Source organism: Excalfactoria chinensis, chromosome 13, assembly GCF_039878825.1.
Source record: "Excalfactoria chinensis isolate bCotChi1 chromosome 13, bCotChi1.hap2, whole genome shotgun sequence".
NCBI classification, from domain to species: Eukaryota; Metazoa; Chordata; class Aves; order Galliformes; family Phasianidae; genus Excalfactoria; species Excalfactoria chinensis.
In genome coordinates this window covers 10,962,019-10,975,975 of record NC_092837.1, presented here as the reverse complement: position 1 = coordinate 10,975,975, position 13,957 = coordinate 10,962,019, and the positions used below count along the sequence as shown (strand labels likewise).

The window sequence follows — 13,957 nt, the reverse complement described above, 5'->3', positions numbered from 1 at the left end:
AATGAAGAGCTCTGCGATGAGTGCACTCCTCTGTCCCACACCTGTCCCCTCGCCCCATGGGGTGTGCACACCTCCAATCAGCAGCTTCTCCTGTTCCTGGGAATGCAGCACAGTGCCTGGTCAGGAAGCCGCCAGCCCTTTGAAATCCCTACCCCTTCATAGCTGGGTATTGCCCAAATTGCAAGCTGCTCTTCTCTGAACTCTCAGCAAACAAGGACTCTGCTTCTTGGCTGTGCCCACAATGGGCAATGGACAGCCCAGAGCTGCCACTTGCAGGTAGAGCAGAGGAAGCAGGAGCTCCTCCTTGCAGCATTTGCTGAGTGCATGTCTGGGGGCTGTGCTGAGCCAGCAGAAAGCCCCTCTGCTCGATGCAGTTCCTGCCCTGGATGTCCATCAGCGGCATTGTTGTCCATAACAGGGTAGTCAGTACCTGATGCCTGGCCAGGCCGTGTCCCAAATGGTAACAGACCCTTTTCCTCCCACTTTCCCCTCTTTCCTTCCTGCCAGCAGTTCCCTACCAACAAAACCCCTACACCGCCGGGAGCAGCTCCACCGTCATCCAGTGCTACCGCTGCGGGGACACCTGCAAGGGCGAGGTGGTGCGTGTCCAGAGCAACCACTTCCACATCCGCTGCTTCACCTGCCAAGGTAGGATGGGACAGGTTGGTGCTCACAGTGTCCCTGAGTGCTGCCAGCATCACCAGGCTGTGTACAGGGGGGGCTGTGAGCTAAGTGACTGCCACCAAATACATCTCGGGGGGCTGCTGTGTCCTTCAGGTCAACAGAAGGAGGATGAGGGGGTGCCACCAGCCTGGCTGAGCTGAGTTGTAGCAGAGGAGATGCCCAGGGCAGGCACATGGCACAGCTGTGCTTGAGGTGCCACAGATACTCTGTGCTCAGCTAGGAACCAATGACCCCAGGACGCCATGGAAATAGAGGGGAGAGGCTGCTTGTCCCCTGAGGCTGGGTGCAAGAACAGAGCTGGGGAGCTATAAAAACCAACGGCCCAGAAATGACACTGCAGGGCTCCTCAGCACATTTGTTAAAGCAGCCGCTCTCCAGCAGGCCGGCGGCTGGTTCTGTGCATTGTAAAGCATCTCATTACCAGGGCTCGTAAAGGTCTCACAGCACCCTGTGCTAAGCAGGGCACATATCCTGTCCCCTTGGCCTTCATCTCCCCCCCAGGCACCCAGGGCTCAGCAGGAGGGATCAGTCCCCTGGGGCTGTCATCACTGTGTAGCCCTGGCTCACTCTGGGGGCAAATGTGCAGGGGCCGTGCCGAGCCCCCCTGGCCGTTCTCCAGCTCTGGTGTCTGTGAGCAGAGGGAAGCTGCTTGCTCAGACAGCCGCTGGCTTCAAAGGGCACGGAGCTGCTGGAGAGCTTGGCACAGTTCACTGCCTGCTCTGCGAGTGAAAGGGAATAAATAATGAGAGGAAATCCTCCTGTCTCACCTTCCCTCTCAGCCCTTACCTCTGCCACTGGCTGCTTCCAGCTCCCGTGCCAGCCCTGAGGCTTGTCCCCATGTGTCCCCAGGAGCGTGGCACAGCTGTGAGGCTGTTTTCTGGATCCCACAGCAAACAGGGTCTGATCCTTCCTCAGGTTCCTGCTTCTGCTTCCCTATGCCACCCACGAGCCGGGGGCTGCCTGCCTGCCCTGTACCCTGTCGCCTGGTGGGGTGGGTGATGGGCATCGTGTCCCAGGAGCCGGTCCTTGTGCTGTGCCTCCCAGAGTATGAAGCTCCTGGGGTCTGTATAGATGGAAAAGATGTAGGAGGGAGATGACACCAAGGAGCAGAGCTTGCCGTGTCTCCTTGCATCACTCTGACGGGCTGTGCACCACCCACGGCTCCCACCGAAGGGATGCAGCAGGGCTGGGTTGGGTACCGACGGACAAACAGCAACGCGAGCAGCTCCTCCGGGAGCCCCATCCCGCACCCGCACGGCCCAACACTGACACCTGCTGGTGCTGGGGCGGGTCTCAGCGGGAAACCCTCCGCGATGCCCGCGGGCAGCCGGCCCTCCAGGGTGCCCGCAGCGCTGCAGCCGGGGGACGCACCCCGAGCTGCCGCAGGGGTCCGAGGGCCGAACCCCCTGCTGACGGCTGCGTGTCCCCCCTGCAGTGTGCGGCTGCGACCTGGCCCAGTCGGGCTTTTTCTTCAAGAACCAGGAGTACATCTGCACCCACGACTACCAGCAGCTTTACGGCACCCGCTGTGACAGCTGCGGGGACTTCATCACCGGGGAGGTCATCTCGGCGCTGGGCAGGACCTACCACCCCAAGTGCTTCGTCTGCAGCACCTGCAGGTGGGACATCAGGCACACGTGGGGACACGCTGGTTTGGGGGCTCATCTCCCACACCTCATCTCACATATTCCTGTCCTCCTCGGCTGCAGGAAGCCGTTCCCCATTGGGGACAAGGTGACGTTCAGCGGGAAGGATTGCGTCTGCCAGAACTGCTCCCATTCGCTCATCAGCACCAAACCCATCAAGATCCATGGGCCCAGCCGTAAGTTGGACACCAGGGTGTGATGTGAGGGACCCCAGGGGCTTCTGTGGGCTCTGCTCCTCAGGCTGACAGGGCTGTGTGCGCTCTTCCTGATGTCCCTTTGTAAGCAGGATTTTGGCTATGCCTGTCATCACTGGGGTGGTGCTGGGCACAGGTGCTGGTGCTCAGGGATGGGAGGGGCTTTCAGGGCTGGCATGCAGCAGGGCACAAGCACTCAGGGAGGTTTGGCAGGAGCAGCTTTGTCTCCACCCGGGGCTGCAGGTCACTGCTGGTTTCGGAAACTCCCTTGCCCTGTGTGTGACTTGGGTGGGTGCTGCTGTCTTGTTCCTGTGTGAGGCTCCTTGTGCTCCTTCCCTTGTGTTGTTGATACCAACTTGAAACTCGCCGGGACAGGAGGGAAGGCTGCATTGGGTGGGTTTGGCTGGCCCTCACTGTGACCTTCCTTGAGTTTGGAGATATGGCTGCACTGATGAGCCCCAGGTACAGCACAGGGCTTCCCCACCTTCCTCCATCCCCACCCTGAGCCCCACAGATGAGCTGCCAAGGGGCTGCCCGTTGCCTCTCTTAGCAGGGCCATAGGAAGGGGAAGGGCAGCTTTGTGCTCAGCCTCTCACCAGCTTCCTCCTTTCCCACCCCTTCCAGCCAGAGCTCCCCAGCCGGCAGAGTGGGGTTACCCAAGGGTGCTGTGCTTTGTTCACAGGGGCCTTGGCACTGCTACCCAGGGGAATGATAGGGAACGCACACCTCTGCAGGGCTGCCACTGGGGGCTGCTGCTATGCTCGGCAGGAGAACAGCCCTGGGAGCAAAGTGCTGTGCCTCTGCCTGCAACTTCGGCTTGGGGAGCAACCTGAAAACCAGGCAAGCAGCACTTGTGTGAGGAAAGGACCAGATCCCAGCTCAGCTGAGCTGCCCCATCTGCTTTCTGCTAGGGGCTCACCCAGCTTTGCCCTGTTGGCAAGGGCTTGGTGCAGAGCTGCCTGAGGCTGGGCTGTGCAGAAAGCCTTGCTCCACTTGCACAGTGCCTCAGGAGGGAGGATGGTGGCAAGGAGAGGGTTAAGGAGAAACCCCATGAAACCTGCTGCACCGGGGCAGAAGAGGATGAGAAGCCAAGGTCAGGGGTCCAAAGCCCATGTGCTTCCTGCTCACAGCCTTGGCAGGAGCCAAGAGTAGCAGGGAAGGAAGGGAGTCTCGTAAATACCGTGGTGGGGCCGGATGTGGTGATGGAGAGCGCAGCCCTTCCTCTGCTCTGCTCTGCTGAGCACTTCCCATCCCTCTGCCCCATGGGAGCCCTGGGCAGCACAGCCCCAGAGAGCCCTGGCTGGTGCCGTGGCTCAGGGCAGGGTCTCCTTGGGGCAGAGGTTTCATCTGTTCCCCTTTCTTTTTGCCCCCCTACTCCAGACTGCGCAGGCTGCAAGGAGGAGATCAAGCAGGGCCAGTCCCTCCTGGCACTGGAGAAGCAGTGGCATGTCAGCTGCTTCAAGTGCCAAACGTGTGGGATCATCCTCACCGGAGAGTACATCAGCAAGTGAGTGATGCTGGTTGAGCTTGGCTGCTGGGGCTGCAGTGAGCACCTGGCTATGGGCTGCTGGCTGTGGGCACCTGGCTATGGGGGCAAAGCAGCAAGTGATAGCCCTGTGAGCAGGTGACTCTCAGATGTGTGAGTGCAAGGTGTTCTTGGCCTGGCTTACCTTCCTCACCCATTTCCTTCCTCTCCTGAAGGGATGGAGTCCCATACTGTGAGTCTGACTACCACGCGCAGTTCGGCATCAAGTGTGAGACGTGTGACCGGTACATCAGCGGCAGGGTCCTGGAGGTGAGTCCTGGGACCATGGCCACCTGTCCTGGGCTTCAAAAGGGACATTCCCACCCAAAGTTGTGTGCCTTGAGGAGCTGTGGGAGATTCATCACCCTCATCACGTCATTCCTTCCTCTGGGCCATGGTTGTCCCTGCAGTGGGTGTGTGGTCACTGTTGTCTGGAGCGTGGCAGTAGAAAGAGGAGCAGCCCCACACTGCAGACCTTTGGGGTCTGGTACCAAAGCACCCAGTGCCCTGGACATGTCCCACACATGGGGACTCCAGCTCTAACCAGCTGCTACCATACCTGTCTCCAGAGCATCCCCAGCCTGCAAGCACATCCCTTGCAGCCTGCTGGTTGCCTTGGAAACATGTTCTGCACAGCCACCTGCCCAGGTGAGGGCTACAGCACCCAGCCATCCCTGTGCCCCCTCTTCCTCCCCAGGCCAGTCTGGACGTGGCTTTGCCCATTGGCCAAATCTTAGTCAGCAGGAGCTGCTTGTGCCAAGCTACTGTGGGAGGTAGGGATCTCTTGGGGATTCAGTAGCAAAGATGAATGCAGGCAGCCATGGTGCAGGTTTGAGGCACTGGAGTAGCTGCACAGCCTGCAGCAGCCAGGCAGGTGGGAACTGCTGCCTGAGGGAGGAAAGGTCCTTCAGGGCCAGTTCTTCTGCAGCCCCTGCTCCTGGAGTAGAGGATGCAGCCATGCTTATTGTTCCTACCCAAATGTCTGCAGGGGATAAAAGGCTGGAAAACTCAGCCTGACTGTAATCCAAAGGGTCAGAAGGTGGGAGGCAGAGAGAAAGATGTCAGAATAAAACATGCTGTGGTTTTTAGATCCGCTGGTGTTGCCGTGGAGCTGGGCTGTGGCAGGATGGGGAGGTGGTAATGCTGAAAGCATGCACAGCTGCTGCTGAGACCTTCCTGCTGGGTAGGGGAGCCGCTCCCAGGGCAGCACTGCACCCACCTCTCTGCCATCCCAGGGAGCAGTGACAGGGAGCAGCATCCCCATACCTGGGGTACCACAGCTCAGCAGTGAGGCAGGCACAGGTGTTGTGTGCTGAAGGAGCAGTGCAGGCAGCAGCTGGAGGAGGGGTCTGGAGCCTGCTGAGAGCTGGGGCAGGGCACCTCCAGCCTGGGTCACCCACAAGAAGTGCTCACCCCTCCCACAATTCCTGTTAGCTGAGAGCACCAGGGAACTGCAGGCTGTAGCCTGGGCTCTCCAGCATCTTCCTCCAGCCCTTCTTCAGGAGCTGCCCATGCCCAGGAACAGTTTCTGCTGACTTCAGTCTTCAGCACTGGCTGCTGTGATCATGAGCTCAGCACTGCAGCAGCTACTGTAGGCCAGCTGCCCAGCACAGGGCATTCAATTGGCAAACCCCAGAGAGGAGCAGGCTGAAGCCAGAGCTTCCTGAGCTCAGATCCCACTGGCAGGGCCAGGTGACACCGCTGGCATTGCTCAGTGCCTGCCTGAGAGCTTCCCCCTGGAGCCAGGGGCTCTGATTGTTTTCTCCAGCAGAGCACAAAATGAAAAGGGTGCCTTTAAATAATGTGAGGCCTTAACAAGCCTTCCTGTGCTATCCATCAGCTGCTGGGCTTTCCGAAGGGCTGGAGCTGTGTGGCCAAGCACGAATGATTAATGAGTCTGTAAGGGACTCTGTGGGATAACAAGCAGATCTCGCCACCCACCGCCTCTGCCACCCTTTTATGAGCTGTAATGTTAATCAGTATAGGAGAGGCAAGGCACTCACACAGCTGGGATGGCTGTCTTTGCAGGGGTCTGCTGCACTTCCCTGCCAGCCTACTGCAGCAGCACGTATGGACCAGACAGGAAAAGATGTGTGTTATTTCTTAGTGTCAGCACATTGAGCCACTGAGAGGTCTGAAAGCACTGACCTCACCTGGCTGCAGCACATCCTGGCTCCAAGAGGGTCCACAGAAGCAGTGGAGCAGCATATCATCCATCAGGGGCCTGTGTCTCCAACATGAGCTGTCTCCAGCAGCCCATAGTCCCATTCCCACATGGGAAATACGGAACTGCAGATACACTGCCCGTGGTGTTGAGGAGCTGAGGCTTAGCTGCATTGTTTTCAGTCTCTTTTCTCCGAGCTTACAGCTGAGTCCTCTGATTGACACAGTGATGGTGGGTCCCTCTTGGCACAAATTAGAGGAGAGAAGCCACGGGCTGCCATCTGTGCCCTGGGAGGATCAGTTCCCTGCTGATTTTATGGGCAACCATCTCTTCTCTGTGGCACTTCTCACTAATCTTCGCATCAGATTTTTCTAGTGATCTTCCCCTCTTCAAGATTCTCCCAGCTCCGCCTGTCATTGCCATTCCCATTATCAGCAAGAGCCTCATCTTCCCTCTGCTGCCCTCCATCACCCTGCATTCTGGTTATTGCAGGAATACAATGTCCGGTGGGGCTGTGCCCTGAGCCAGTGCTCCCAGCCTTGCAGGTTGGGTCTGTTTGCTGCATGAAACACGCTTTGCTTTTCTCCTCCTTGTGTTGCTCTCCATGATGTTCTGCCCCCTGAGCATGCCCAGGTCCTGCCCCGCTCAGGCTGTTCCCTTGCAGGCTGGAGGGAAGCACTACCACCCCACCTGCGCCCGCTGCGTGCGCTGCCACCAGATGTTCACCGAAGGAGAGGAGATGTACCTCACAGGTAGGGACTGCTGCAGTGATGGGAGCTGTGCCCAGTGCAGGGGACCCCAGGACCCCTTCCCACCTGTCCCACCTCCCCCTTGTCTGGGTTACACTGAGGGTCTGAAGTTCTGTCTCTGATCAGCTGCTTTGGTTATGGCAGGAGCTCATTCCAACCCCCATAGGAGCCATTCCCAGCTGCACACCTCTGGTACCAGTAGCTCAGTGCAGCTGGGGACAGCACAGCCAGATCCCACTCGGGGACAGCAGGCTCTGGGCAGGGGCAGGAGGTGGCAGGGCTGGGACATGCAGGGACAGGATGGGGTTGGGGACGTGCAGGGACAGCAGCTAAGTGAGTGGGTGCGAGCTGTGCACAGAGCTCAGGTACTTTCCCTCTGCACTCCAGGCTCTGAGGTGTGGCACCCCATCTGCAAGCAGGCAGCCCGGGCAGAAAAGAAGCTGAAGGTAGGTGGCAGTCAGAGGCTTCTCCAAAAGCTGCAGGTCCCAAGTGCTGACCTGAGTCCCTGTGGGAGCACTGCCCCACTCCGGGATGGTTCCTTACCCTGCATGAGTTTCATCCCTGAGCAGCACTCAGCACTATGCTATGCCTGCTGCTCCTGGCTGCAACTTGCCTGGCTCTCACCTGTCCTTGTTTTCGGCTCCACAGCACAGAAGGACATCAGAAACCTCCATCTCACCACCCGGCTCCAGCATCGGCTCCCCCAACAGAGTCATCTGCGTAAGTAGATGTCTGACCTCAGCCCCCCCCAGGGCAGAGCTGTGGCTGTGGGTTTAGGGCAATTCGGAAGAGAGAGTGACAGTTCCCACCCCTGTGTTTGGGAACAGTATGGACCAGTCATGTCCCCTCTCCCCATTGGCATGTAGGGAGCACCCAGAGGGACACTGTCCCACTGTCCTCCATCCCAGCCCTTCTGCCCTCTCCCTCTGCTGCCTCTGCTCACATCTCCTTCCTGCTGCCGTGGTGCTTGGGCTCCACGTGCTGGTTCTGTGTACTGTGCGCTCCATCTTTCCCTTCCCTCTCTCCTTCTCTCCCTTTCCGTCCTTTCTGTCTCTGTCTCTCCCTCTCCCTAGGCTAAAGTGGATAATGAGATCCTTAATTACAAAGACCTGGCAGCTCTTCCCAAGATTAAAGCCATCTACGAAGTGCAGCGTCCTGACCTCATTTCGTATGAGCCCTATCACAGATACACATCGGATGAGACGCTGGAGAGATATAGCTATGGGGAGGTACTGAGCTGGGATGTGCCCAGGGCCGGACCCCCATTTGGGGACATGGCATGGGACTTCACTCACTTCTCAAGGGTCCCTGTGGGCGCACAGGACAGGGGATTTCTCCCCAAGGTTTCCTTCCCATCAGCAGGCTCTGAAGTCACTGTCAACAGTGAGGTGGCCTGGAGTTGTCCCATGGCAGCTCATGGGTAGGAGGGCACAGAGGGACAGGATTTGAACAGATCCCACAGAGAGGGGAAGGGGGGGGGGTTGAGGTAGCCCTGGCAAGGGCTTTGTAATGTGCTGCAGCCACATCCCTCTCATCCCACAGTCCATCTGCCCTAACAGTTGTCATGAATCTGCTCTCACCGAGTGGGCTGTGGGTTGGGAAACAAAGCTGCTATGTGGCCACCGCCATTAACCATGCACTGTCTTTCTCTGTCTCTCCTCCCTGCCTCCCGCTGTCTCCAGTCCTTGGGGACCCTCTCCCCGTACTCACAGGTAATGGCACTGCCAGCCTTCATCACCCTGCTGCTACCATGGGGCTGTGCTAAGCATCCCCTGGCTGGTGCCAGCCCGAGGTGGGAGGACACAGGGACCCATCCCAGGGGACTGCTCTTGTCCAGCCCCAACTGGACACACATGCATTCAACAGCATCCTTGGCCACAGGATGCCTACATCTGTCTCTCATCATCAGCTCTAACCTTCCACACTCCTCCCTGTCCCCAGGACATCTACGAGAGCTTCGACATCCGGCAGAGACGAGCCTCCAGCCCCGGCTATATCGACTCCCCCACCTACAGCCGGCAGGGCATGTCCCCCACCATCCCAAGGTCCCCCCATCACTTCTACCGCTCAGGTGAGGATTTGGGCTGTGGCTCTGTGGACCCCGCTGGTCTTGGTCAGGGACAGAGGAAGAGCAGAGGGGGCAGGTGGTGACCTGCTGTCCTGCATGCACCCTACGGTTCTGCCACTCTCTATGCAAGCAGTAAGGGAAGTTTGAGGGGGCTCAGACCTGAGCTGAGCATGGAGGTGGCCCCAAGGTCCAGCAAAATGTAGAGGAGAGCAGCCCACTCAGCTGGCTTGGTAGCTCTGGGGTTGTGCATGGAGCACTCATGCTGCAAGCGCTGCTCTGGATTGCAGAGCTCAGCTGGGAAGGAGCACGCTGTGTCTGCACACTCTCCTGGCATCTGGAGCTCGATGGGAAAGCACAGCACAGCCTGAGGCAGTGTGTCTGGAGGTGCTGCCTCCTCCACCATCCCTGCTCTGCACTACTCACCACCGCATCACACGCAGCTTTCTTCTCACCAATGGTGCAATGGGGCACCTCCACATCTGCCCTTATCAGGAGATGCAGGGCATCTGCTCCATCACAGCCCATCCTGGACCACATCACCCCCTCACCTCACCACGTGGGCCATCCCCTGCTCTTCTAACACCGTTGCCTTTAACACCCATTTTCTTCTGCCTCTTGTTCTTTCTCTCGGTCACTTTTGGCTGCTTCTGCTCGGCACTGCGTAGGCACAGAGAGCGGGCGCAGCTCCCCCTACTATAGCCAGTTAGATGTGAGGTCTTCTACTCCAACCTCATACCAAGCACCCAAGCATTTCCACATTCCAGGTAGGCTCTGGAGCCCCTGGCCCAGGGGAAGTGCCGTATGTGTTGCATGCCCGCATGTGCCATCCCCTGTGTGCTGCATGCGTAGCTCCACCGCCTGCCTAGAGCCAGCTGGCAGCAGGATCTCCCCTGGTAGAGGCCATCCATAAGCAGGACCTGCAGCTTGAACCCTCCTCCTCCCCGTCACCACCCAAATGTCTCAGAGCCTTCCAGTGTCTGCTTGTCCCTTTGTCCCTGTGCCCACCCTTCCACCACCTGCACATCTCGAGGAGTCCCTGCAGAGACCAATCCCCTGCCCGCTCTCCCAGGACCACAAAGCAATGTGTGTCAGCCAGGGGCTGTTCTGCTCTTCCCCTTTACAGATGATTATTTTATACTCCCCCTAGGGCCCGCCGCTCCCTCCCCCCAGGCTCTTCTGGGTTTGCCAGCTGCCTGCTGCCCTTCTGCAGGGATTGCAGGGGCCCACCAGGTAAGGGCCACCACCCACTCCCAGAGCCCAAGGGGATGGGTCAGAGGGGGGGCAGCGGGTGGGAAGCAGGCAGAGCACCATCCATCCCCTGCACTACTACAGGCACCTCCCACCACTCTGTCCCACCATGGGATCTCCGGTGCCCAGAGCCACCCTGCACCACAAAGACACCCTGACCACACTCCCACCCCATCCCCTCACCCAGCAGGTCGGTGCTTTATGGATGGCCCCCTCAACCCTCCGCCAGCTTGGCACCAGGCACTGGCTCGCTTTCCCTCCCAGCTGGCTCTTCTCTCTCTGCTGCAGAAAGAGGCTTTGGCTGAGTTTGTTGTGCCCCAGGTAGCTCGCAGGTGGTTCTTGCAGGTGTTCTCCCCCATGCTGCCCAGCTGCAGGCTGGCAGGGCCAGTGGTGCATCTGTGCCCCCCGCGGTGCATGCTGACCGGGCACTCACTGCATGGCACTCATGCATTGCCACCTGACCAACTGCGGTGGAGTCCAGCCTGGATCTGGCTGGATGCTGGGCTGCACTGGAGACTACTGTGGGGCAGCATCTTCTGCAGGACTGCCATCCTGCCCTCACTGCAAGCTCACACTGAGCTCCTCTCCATGCTTCTTTCCTCCTTTCTTCCCTTTCTCTATCCAGCCGCTGGTGAGAGCAACATCTACAGGAAACCTCCCATCTACAAGCGGCACGGTCAGTCTGTAAGCTGGGAGCCAGACATTGGTGGCTCTCGGTGTGGGTGGTGGGTAGGGGCATGGTGGGAGATGCAGGCAGGAGTTAGGGAGTAGGGCTTTAGGGATGGTGTTGCTGCTTCCCCTCTGAGCAGCACAATGCAAGGAGGAGGGAGGAAGGGAGGGCTGCTAGCTGTGGGGCATCCTTGGGATAGGGAGTGAAGATGTGTGGGGGGTAGCAGAGGGGATGAGGGAGGCACCAGGTGTCAGAGCAGCCCATGTGAAGGGCTGCAGACGGTGATTTACAATTACACACTGAGCCCTGCAGGAATAACAGCCCATCCTGGATGGCTGCTGCAGGTTGAAATGCACCCAGGAGATGCAGGAGGCTAGGGAGGAGGAATCCTGGGTTGGTTCATGGCTGCAGGGCTTGCAGTCTCTCTGCTTGCTGGCATGTGTAGCTGGGCTGCAGCTGCCCAAAGTAGTAACTGTGTCTCCTCTCTCTCTGTGGGCTCCCTTTCCTACCTGCCTGCTGCCTTGCTGTGTGCCTGCACCACTGCTGTAAGTAGCTGCTGTCGGTGAGGTACCCTGTGCTTGGGTGGTGGGCTCTGCCTGTACCTCCCTGCCCCTGCTGTCCCCAGTACAGCCATCAAGGGTGGCTGGAAGGGGCCGGGGGTTATGCATGTTCCCAGTGCCCATCCCCCTACAAGTGTCCTGGCCTTCGAGCTGAACCCCTTCCCCAGTTGCTGGCGTCCCCCACCTGGCTCCCCACAGTGACCCATAGGCTACCCGCTGGGCTCTCCTCCATCCCTTCCTGTGTGAGCCCTGCTGTGTGCCTGTGCAGCCATAGAGAGGGGACAGCCTGGGGATGTGGTGCTGCTGGCACTGAGGGTGCTGCAATGCCAGACCATGCACTGGTGACCATTGTCTGCCACTGCATCCTCGTCTCCAGGAGGTGTCAGCCATTTGAGGATGGGTTATTTCCAGCTCTGCTCTGAGCTGTGCCAAACACAGATTGTTGCGAAGTGCTGGGAAGAGAGGAGGGTTTGCTTTCATCCTGGCATGGAGCTTTTCTAAATGTGGTGTCCCTATTACAGATCTCCATTCTCCTCTTGCAGACAACAACCCTGCAGCCACCAAAAGCAAAACCAGTGAGGACATTGCACAGACGTCCAAGTACAGCCCTGCCTACTCCCCCGACCCCTACTATCACTCCGAGTCAGAGTACTGGTCCTTCCAGGGATCCCCCAAAGGTAACAGCCATCTGCAGCACTATGGGAATGGCAAACCCGCTGAGAGGGCATCACCCTGGGACTGCACCTGGACCCAAAGATGGGGTTGAGCTGAGCTATGTGCCAGAGTGATCCCCACTTCCCAGCAGTCCTTGGGATTTATCTATCCCCATTCCTCTGGGGGCTGTCTCCTGTCTCTACCCCAATCTGACCCCCCTCCCCCCACCGTGTCTCCTTGCAGCTCCCCGAGCCCGACGGTTCTCATCAGGAGGTGAAGAAGATGGCTATGAGCGGGGCATGCACAAGGTGAGCAATGTCCCTGCCCACAGCCCGGCGGGGTGGGCACAGAGGGTGGCAGCGAACCAGAAAGGCGCAGATCAATCCATGTGTCACCTCCCTGCCCAGTGGTGCCATGTGCCCTGGGATGCTTCCCACTGGCATCACCGTCTCTCTGTATGCCCAGATCCAGAGTGGCATCGGCAGGCTGATCCTGAGGGAGGAGATGAAGGCACGCTCCAACTCCTATGCAGACCCCTGGACCCCACCCCGCAGCTCTGCCAGCAGTAGAGAAGCCCTGCACACGGCTGGCTATGAGGGCTCCCTCAATGGCTGTAAGCACAACTGCCTGTCATTCCATCCCATGAAGGAAGGTGCTGGGAACGTGTGATGCACCCAGGAGATCCCTTTCCCCCTGAGGCTCTGTACAGTCCCCATGCTTTCATGGGGCAGGGGCTGTGTGGGGGTGCTTGGGGAGCCCCAAGGAGGATCAGGGGATGGGGGGAGGAGGATCTCTGCATGGTGCAGTGTTCTCAAATGTCTGACCCTGGCTCTGCTCCCCTTGCAGCCCCCCGGATGCACTACCTGGCTGACAGTGGTGAGTGTGCCACCCCTCATCCTTGGGGCATGGTCCTGCCCAGCTGTGGAGACCAGAGCCTGAGAGCTGAGCCCAAAGATCCGTGCTGGGACTGGAGAGGTGTGAGGAGAGGAAGGAGCCCTGTGCTGTGCCAGGGCAGAGCAAGGAAGGAAGATGACTTTGAAAGGGGCTATTAGGATGGAAGAGGGAGGAGGGAGGTCTGGGGGAGAAACACACTGGGAGGAGTTGGAAAGGGAACGGAGCCAGGTGAGTTTGGAGCTGGAGAGGAAATACTGGAAATGCAAACAGACTGTGAGCAGCTGGGCTGGGGAGGCAGGAGCACAACTGTGCCATGCATGGGAGCAGTGGCTGAGGAGATATGGCAGAAAAGGGGAGGTGTGGGCATGCAGCAGTGCTGCCGGGTGCATTGGGCTGGCCCTGCAGTCTCACTCATGCTCTGTGGTGGTCTCCTTCCAGATCCCCTCATTTCCAAGTCGGCCTCTCTCCCTGCCTACAGGAGGAACGGGCTGCACAGGGTGAGTGCCTCCTGCTGCTCCCTTCCCTGCATCCCTGCTGCCACTCCTGGCTGTGCCAGTCCCAAATAACCCTCAGTGGGCACTGCTGGAGTGCTGTGCCTGCCCTGCTGCAGGTCTTGATCCCCATCCTGCAGGTCACATTGCTTTGCTTCATAATCCATAGCTTAGGAGACTTGGGGTTGTCACTTCCTAGTCGCTTGTGCTTCCCTTTCCCCACTGCCAGGCATGGGGTTGCCTTCCCCTTTTGGGGACATGAGAGATGCTGTGCTGGGAGGAAACCTGTCTGGAGGGGCCCCCTCTCACCCCTCCTTCTCTCCTTGCATCCCTCCCACAGCCGCCCAGTGCGGAGCTTTTCCACTACGACAGCACCAACGCCGTCAACTGGGGGATGCGAGGTGAGGCTG

At 58.9% G+C, this 13,957-nt stretch overlaps 1 protein-coding gene across 6 annotated transcripts in view; it reads left to right on the top strand.

The window, feature by feature from the left end:
• The window catches only part of ABLIM3 (actin binding LIM protein family member 3), a 34,848-nt gene that overhangs the window by 19,646 nt on the left and 1,245 nt on the right, over positions 1-13,957 (top strand). Inside the window, exons 2-20 of one of the 6 annotated variants that reach the window (XR_011905204.1) lie at positions 511-648; positions 2,120-2,303; positions 2,394-2,506; positions 3,905-4,031; positions 4,226-4,319; positions 6,878-6,965; positions 7,350-7,408; positions 7,611-7,682; positions 8,036-8,191; positions 8,645-8,674; positions 8,904-9,033; positions 9,696-9,794; positions 10,904-10,954; positions 12,051-12,185; positions 12,406-12,470; positions 12,628-12,775; positions 13,009-13,038; positions 13,495-13,553; positions 13,888-13,948. Coding sequence is in view for 1 of the 6 variants with exons in the window: in XM_072348312.1 (XP_072204413.1) it covers positions 508-648; positions 2,120-2,303; positions 2,394-2,506; positions 3,905-4,031; positions 4,226-4,319; positions 6,878-6,965; positions 7,350-7,408; positions 7,611-7,682; positions 8,036-8,191; positions 8,645-8,674; positions 8,904-9,033; positions 9,696-9,794; positions 10,904-10,954; positions 12,051-12,185; positions 12,406-12,470; positions 12,628-12,775; positions 13,009-13,038; positions 13,495-13,553; positions 13,888-13,948 (1,842 nt within the window). In the remaining 5 variants the exon portion in view is untranslated. Of the gene's footprint in view, positions 1-507; positions 649-2,119; positions 2,304-2,393; positions 2,507-3,904; positions 4,032-4,225; positions 4,320-6,877; positions 6,966-7,349; positions 7,409-7,610; positions 7,683-8,035; positions 8,192-8,644; positions 8,675-8,903; positions 9,034-9,695; positions 9,795-10,903; positions 10,955-12,050; positions 12,186-12,405; positions 12,471-12,627; positions 12,776-13,008; positions 13,039-13,494; positions 13,554-13,887; positions 13,949-13,957 lie in introns of all 6 variants that reach the window. The other 5 variants (XR_011905205.1, XM_072348312.1, XR_011905206.1 and 2 more) reach the window with 5 other exon arrangements.